This window comes from Penaeus monodon, chromosome 14, assembly GCF_015228065.2.
Source record: "Penaeus monodon isolate SGIC_2016 chromosome 14, NSTDA_Pmon_1, whole genome shotgun sequence".
Classification (NCBI taxonomy): domain Eukaryota; kingdom Metazoa; phylum Arthropoda; class Malacostraca; order Decapoda; family Penaeidae; genus Penaeus; species Penaeus monodon.
The window spans coordinates 40,797,670-40,805,169 of record NC_051399.1 but is presented as its reverse complement, the minus strand read 5'-3'; the positions used below and the strand labels follow the sequence as shown (position 1 = coordinate 40,805,169).

Below are 7,500 nucleotides of genomic sequence, written 5' to 3'. Positions count from 1 at the left end.
ACCGACTTAATCACACTTTCACTGGCAGAAAAATAATCTTTTGCAGTGATTGTAACAAAAAAAAAACTCATGTCATGTCCATACATACTCTATGGCATGTGCATACGTGCCCCCGGCAGATGGTCCCGCTATGCCATAGCATGTGCGTACATGCCACCCGTCGGCAATGGGTTAAACAATAAAATACGTATCAAACCCACTAAAACAGTTTTCATCACTTAGTAAACATTCCTCAAATCTTGATAACCATCTATCAAAGCCAGCTAAATAGTTATCAGACTCTGCTAAACACCTACTTAAACATTTAAGCAATGGTCGCATTAGTCTTGTTTGTAAGGGGATCCCTAGACATCCACAGCCAGTGTCTGTCAGCTACAGGGTGGGATTGGTCACACTATGCACAGCGTACCCCACAGAAAAACATTATCCCAGAAAAGACCAAAGTGTCTACAATAACTTCCTGGATGAACTATGCATGGAAGATAATTGTGGATTCAATAAACATTGCACATTGATTGAGAAAATTCAAGTAAAAGAGTGTAACTTAGAAAAGCCAATCCACCCACTTTATTACTTATCATAAAACCCATGCCAGCTAATACCCCATATCTCAACAGAAATAGAAAATATACATGTATACAAGTACTCATGTGTAATGTAATATCAGTAATTGTCAATTGAGAGATAGCATTGCCAGCCATACAATCATACCCCATGCCAAGTAAATGTTTTTGTTGATTTCACCCATTATTTTTAACTTTCTGCTATTATGATATTTGTGGATGGTATTCCATAATTGTTCTTTTCCTCTCACTTTACTTCTACAGTACAACTGCAACTGTATCGAACATGATATAACTCTTCATTTTGACAATAAAGCAATATGCTTCCTAGTAATTGTACTATAGTTTTGTTTTGGCATCTTCTTTCCCTCTCTAGCCAAAAAGACCAAGAGCGGTGCCTAGAGTGACTGCCCTTTCAGTAAACCAAGCTAAAAAATCATCATCCCTTAGAAAACATCCATCAAAGCCTGCCAAACATTTATCAAACCCAGCTAAACATTTATCCATCCCAGCTGAAGATTAATCAAACACAGCTAAACATTTATTATGCCTTAGTATCTACCAAACCCAGTTAAACATTAATCAAACCTAAACATTTATCAATCCCAGCTAAACATTACTCAAACCAATTACAATATTTATCATCCCTTGGTAAGTATCTACCAAAACCAGACAAACAAAATGAAGTTATTATTTCTTTTCTAATCAACAAACATGGAAACTATATTCTCCTACTGAAAATTACTGCAACTCATACAACAACAAGATCTGGATTCTCCACCTTTCTCCTTCTTCCCATCTTGAGGTGCTTCCTCTTTCTTTCCAGGCTGCACCTTCTTCTTCGCTGGCTGTACAGCTTTGGGCTTTGCTTTCGTAGTCTTCTTCAGCTGGGGTCTCTTCCAACCAGGTTTTTTGGTCTGAAAAAAATATATATATATTAATTAATCAATTAATAACAAAAAAAATAATTGCCCTTGAGCAGTTTTGAAAAGGTATGAATGAGAATGAATATCTTCATATCTTTTCTTCTTTTGTTGTTGGAATATGGTTCAGCATCTTTGATTATTCTAGATTCATATATATGATGTACAAAACACTGAATAACACCATATAATTTTTTTCCAAAAGAGTGAAAAAGTCTTGAAAACCACATGAAATAGTCTGGCCAAAATATGGTTTGATTCAAATACTTTATAATTTACATTTAAACTGCTGGACAGATTTCTTCTTGCAATATACACTTTGACCGACAAAATCACTTTTGCAGGATACTTTCTAAATCATTCAAAATGCATAAATAGTATCAAAGTGCACCATAATCATGCAGAATACTAAAATATTGGTAAACAAATGTCATTCAAGCAACCAAATCATTTTTTTCTTTCTTTTTTTTGAAAATTCCAGCGGAAAAGTAGAGAGATACCTGCAGTCAGTTCCTACTTCTTAGACCAACTTTGAAAATTATTGTTTCTCTTTGCTTAATGAGGTAATAAAGGTTTGTAACAGAATGCAAGAATAAGAGTCTACTCACCGATGGCTCCTCTTCAACAGCTGCTGGAACTTCAGGTCGATAATCAAGGCTTATCGGCTGGTTTTCATATAGTTCCTCTATGGCTCGACGCCGCAAGTTCACAGTGACGGTAACAATAGCTCCAGCAGTTAACACGCCACTGTCATCATCATCAACCACTAGGAGGGTGAAAAAAAATTCAGTTTACAATATCATAGTCAATAACTAAATAGGTTTCCTTTTATCAAGATGTTAATTTATGCAGATTCCCTCTTCCTTTCATTTGTGCATGGTATAAAAAATAAGAGAATAAAAAATTAAAGAAAGAAAGACCATCTAGAACTAAATGACTGAATAAATACAGACTCAAACGAAAAAGTTACAAAATTAAAAGAAAAAGGGAACTAGACCTATGAGAGGACTATGCACAAGGAATAAAGAAGGAATGAAGGAATAAAGGAAGGAAACAGCAGTACCACATGGATCCTGTAGTTTCATCTGAACTTATAAATAAAACTGAATGACTTGAAATTTGCTATTTACGCAGTAAAGCAGACACCTGCACTGTGCGTGTGCGTGTGCGTATGTGTGTATCTTCTTCTTTTAACGGTAGGTTCATGTCTGAGCCGCCGTGGTCACAGCATGATACTTAATTGTAGTTTTCATGTTGTGATGCTCTTGGAGTGAGTATGTGGTAGGGTCCCCAGTTCCTTTCCACGGAGAGTGCCGGTGTTACCTTTTTTTAGGTAATCTAGTTTAGTTTATCCGGGCTTGGGACCAGCACTGACTTGGTCTGGCTTGGCCACCCAGTGGCTAGGTAGGCAATCAAGTTGAAGTTCCTTGCCCAAGGGAACAACACGGCGGTCGGTGACTCGAACCCTCGAATTCAGATTGCCGTCGTGACAGTCTTGAGTTCGACGCTCTAATCATTCGGCCACCGCGGCCTTGACGATCATGGGCTTCCATGATTTTTTCTTAGCAATTTAGAGCGGTGGTTTGCCATTGCCTTCCGCCCGGTGTTTTTATCGAGTCACCATCTCTATTTACCCGGCACTGACTTGGGCTGGCTTGGCCACCCAGTGACTATGTAGGCAGGCAATCGAGGTGAAGTTCCTTGCCCAAGGGAAACAACGCGGCGGTCGGTGACTCGAACCTTCGAACTCAGATTGCCGTCGTGACAGTCTTGAGTCCGCCGCTCTAACCTTCGGCCACCGCGGCCCCGTATATGTGTATATGTATATGTATATGTATATGAATATGTGTATATATATATATAAATAAATATATATATATATATATATATATATATATATATATATATATATATATATATATATACATTATATATAATGTATGTATGTATATATGTGTGTGTGTGTGTGTATGCGTGTGTGTGTGTGTGTATGCGTGTGTGTGGTGTGTAGGTGTGTGTGTGTGTGTATGGTGGGGGTGTGTGTGATGGGTGTGTGTGTGTGTGATGGGTGTGTGTGTGTGTGTATGCTGTGGGGGTGTGTTTGGGTTGGGGTTTTTTTTGTGTGTGTGGGTTTTTATAAATATTTTATATAATTTAAATAAATATATATATATATATATAAATTATATAAAATTTATAGATTTTTATTACAATATTATATTTTTTAAATTATATAATATATTATATATTATATTATATATATATTTATATTATAATATATTATACAATTATATAATATTATATACATATATACATTTTACATATTACATACATATTTATTACACAGGAAACATATGTATTGGTATGTATATGTGTATTGTTTTTGTATATGTGTAATGATATGTGTATAGTTTTATTATTAATATTTATATATATTTTATATATATATATATATTATATATATTTATTATTTTTTATAAAATATTTTATAATTCATATATTATATATATAATATATATATATATATATATATATAAATATATATATATTTATTTTTAAATTTTTATATATTTTAATATTTTATATATATATTTAAATTATATATATTTAAAAATTATAATATTATATATATATATTTATTTTTAATATATATATATTATATATATATTTAATTAATATTATATTTATATATATATATATTATATTATATATTATATATATATATAATATATATATATTATTCTATTACCTATATATATATATATATATATATTACATACTTATTATATTATATATTTATATATATATTATAATATATCTATTATATATATATATTAATATTATTAATATATCTATTATAATATATATATTAATATATATATATATATATATATATTATTAATATATATATATCTTTCATATTCATATATCATATATATACTATAACATACTTATATAATATATTATATCATATCTATATATCTATATATATATTATATACTATCTATATATTACTATATAATCATATATCAATATATATCATATATCATATTTATATATAATATATATACTATATCATATCTATTATATATCTCATACTATATATATTTATTTATTATCTATAATATATATATATATATAATGTATATATATTAATATATATTATATCTACATATATATTTATTTATATATATATATATTATATATTATCTATACTATATCTATATATACTATATATATATATATATATATATATATATTCATATATATATATATATTACATACATATATTTTATATAACTGATCAAACTATATAAAATAAACTTTGATCAGTTCCCATGCCACTAAAGAAAGATTACTTCTAACATTTCAAAATACACTATTGCTTTACAGTTAACATCAGCAAGAAAAAATTGTAGAAAAAAATTACGGAAAAAACAATTATGGGACATCTAAGATGAAGTCTGAGAGGAAGGTAGACAGGAAGTACATTTCTTACCTTCATAGTTGACATCCATATCAATATGTGGCATTTTTCTGCACACGGTCATGATGTCATTGACCTCCTCCTCAGAGAAAGAGCGCAAAATGTGATGTCGTTCAGCAGGAGGACATGCCAACAATTGTTCTGGACTATTCAGAGATCTGCGCTTGCTTGCAAAGTGCCTACCAGAGAAATTACCTTTGTTAGTACATTCATCGAAAATGACATACCTGATCACTCTCAGATGTTAAAGATGATGGGGAAAAAGAGTAAAGAATGGACTTCATTATTATGACATTATAAATAAAGACAAACAAAACACATTTTTGTAGGCAAATACGCAAAAGGCATACCAACCTGAGTGTTTCATCACTGACATGAGGCAGCTGAAGCAATGCGTTCTTGCTTTCCCACAATCCCTGGATGATGTGTGGGCACAGCTTCATGCAGGCCTCAATGGTATCCAAGGATGGCAGGCGAGAGATGCGACCTGCATGGGCCAACATGATCAGCTGAGACACACATGTGACCATCTCGTTGATGAGTGTTGGGCAGCAACTGCAACAATTGGTGCGAGATATTATAACTTCCTTCAAGAAATTAGTTTAAAAAACAGACTGAGAAGCAACAAGTAAAGACAAGACTAAAGAAAACATGTACACTGAATTAGAGAAAAAGAGTGACATCAACATACACAAAAATCTATACAATGACACATGGGTAGTATATGTATATCAATATGACTAAATTTTATACATATGTAACTTCTGTATATGAGAATCATCTGTATATGTAGATGAGAAGTTCCCCTAATCAATCAGACATACCAATATTGTTTACCTGCTATTTTGTGTAATTACCTGGCACCTTTGGATTAACCCCTTGGATCCGGGTGACATGACCATGTCATGAAAAAGTCTGGCTCGAGAGACTGATAACGTGAACATGTTAAAAACGCGTATGTGTAAAGGGGAAATAACTTTTCAAATAGGAGGAATAGAGTCTCGTCACTGCACACGCGTGTTCATGTGCTCCTGGCCTACAAGCCACCACAGAGCAGCTGCTCTCATAAGGTTAATGCCCAGATTTTAGGTCATGAGACTATAATGACACAACTGGATCCAATGGGTTGTATGGTTGGATCAGCGATAGTCATTTCAATTAACAAACTTGTAAGAAATGTATAATGTCCTTAATCTTAATCTGCTCTTTTAGTCACTTACTTATAAACAATCTAGAAGGATCAGAATCACTGAAAGTCCACTCACTTGACAATATAAAGCCTGTCCTGGTCAAGAGTGTCTTCAGGCAACCGAATCCGCGACAGGTGTGCATGGAGAAGTGACCTTGCCTTCATGGAGTAGGGGAAGCACAGGGGGCGTTCCTTGTTCTTCTCACCTAGGTTAGGCAACTGCTTGATCAGTTGTGGCAGCTCAATGTTGTCAGTGGGCCTCTCCTGCAGGTAGAAACGAAAGGGGAATATAATTGGACATCTATCTTGCTTTGTAACCATTTCTAGACAGACTAGGGGTTAGAAATATAAACAAAATTAAACTAATAATGAAAACATCTCACCTGTGAAAAGGCCAGGAGGACAGTAGCCAGTCATTTCATATATGAGACACAAGTACTCAACTAACCTTCTGATTGGGTTGCCCATTGCATGTGTCCCACTCAAGGGTCCCCAGCAATGGGTACTAACTGTAATAACTACCACCCAGCAATTATGGGTTTTTTCACTTAGAGGTACCTATCATGGGTACTGCTAAGATAGTGACTACAAAATACACTATTATTCACCATGCAATGTAGATGCTCAGAAAAAAAAGAAATCAATGCTAAAAAATAAATAAATAAATGAATATAAAAGAATTTTTCTGAAAATCAAGGAAATGGGATATACAGGCAAGATAGGCAAGACTAGCAACTGATAGCAGCTTTTGTGGAGCCACCTATGTGTACCAAATTTAATTAACTAAAATCATAGTAGATATGGTATGCATATATACATACATGCTACTGCAACCTCAATGGGGTAAATGTCCTAGACAACTCATGTGCTGCAACTTTTTCTTCTTCTTTTTTTTTGCATGTCCAAAATATAAATAAAGTGGTAAAAAAAGAAACAAGGCAAACACATTACGACTAAATTTAAACATTCCTTGATACATGAGGCTGAAAAGGAACTTCAGTACTGCCTCTAATTTTTTGTCTTTACATGATCACTTTAGCTAATTTTCATGGCTACACAAAAACTAATATGGATTTCCTAGTGTAAATACACAATGATATTAAGAAAAAAAAAAAAAAATTCTCTACAGTACAACTAGTTTATTCTACATAAAATCACAGAACACACACACAAAAAAACAAAAAACACAGACAACAATCAAACACATTTGCGCATTGGCTCATTCACTCACAAAGACATCATTCTATTACACAAGTTATTAAATTAGCCTCGATCTCAATATCCTTAATCAGTCTTTCACATGTACGGGCAGCTTACCACAATCTCCGGGTTGTGTCC

The 7,500-nt window shown here is 33.0% G+C and overlaps 1 protein-coding gene across 4 annotated transcripts in view; it reads right to left on the bottom strand.

Moving 5' to 3' along the window:
• LOC119581147 (translocation protein SEC63 homolog) overlaps positions 1-7,500 on the bottom strand; it is a 25,666-nt gene that overhangs the window by 3,941 nt on the left and 14,225 nt on the right. For all 4 annotated transcript variants that reach the window (XM_037929496.1, XM_037929497.1, XM_037929498.1 and 1 more), the window contains exons 6-11: positions 7,480-7,500; positions 6,239-6,426; positions 5,328-5,528; positions 4,986-5,152; positions 2,095-2,252; positions 1,345-1,480 (exon numbers count right to left, since the gene is read on the bottom strand). The exon at positions 7,480-7,500 is cut by the window's right edge and continues 108 nt beyond it. In XM_037929496.1, coding sequence (XP_037785424.1) covers positions 1,345-1,480; positions 2,095-2,252; positions 4,986-5,152; positions 5,328-5,528; positions 6,239-6,426; positions 7,480-7,500 — 871 coding nt within the window. The remainder of the gene's footprint in view (positions 1-1,344; positions 1,481-2,094; positions 2,253-4,985; positions 5,153-5,327; positions 5,529-6,238; positions 6,427-7,479) is intronic.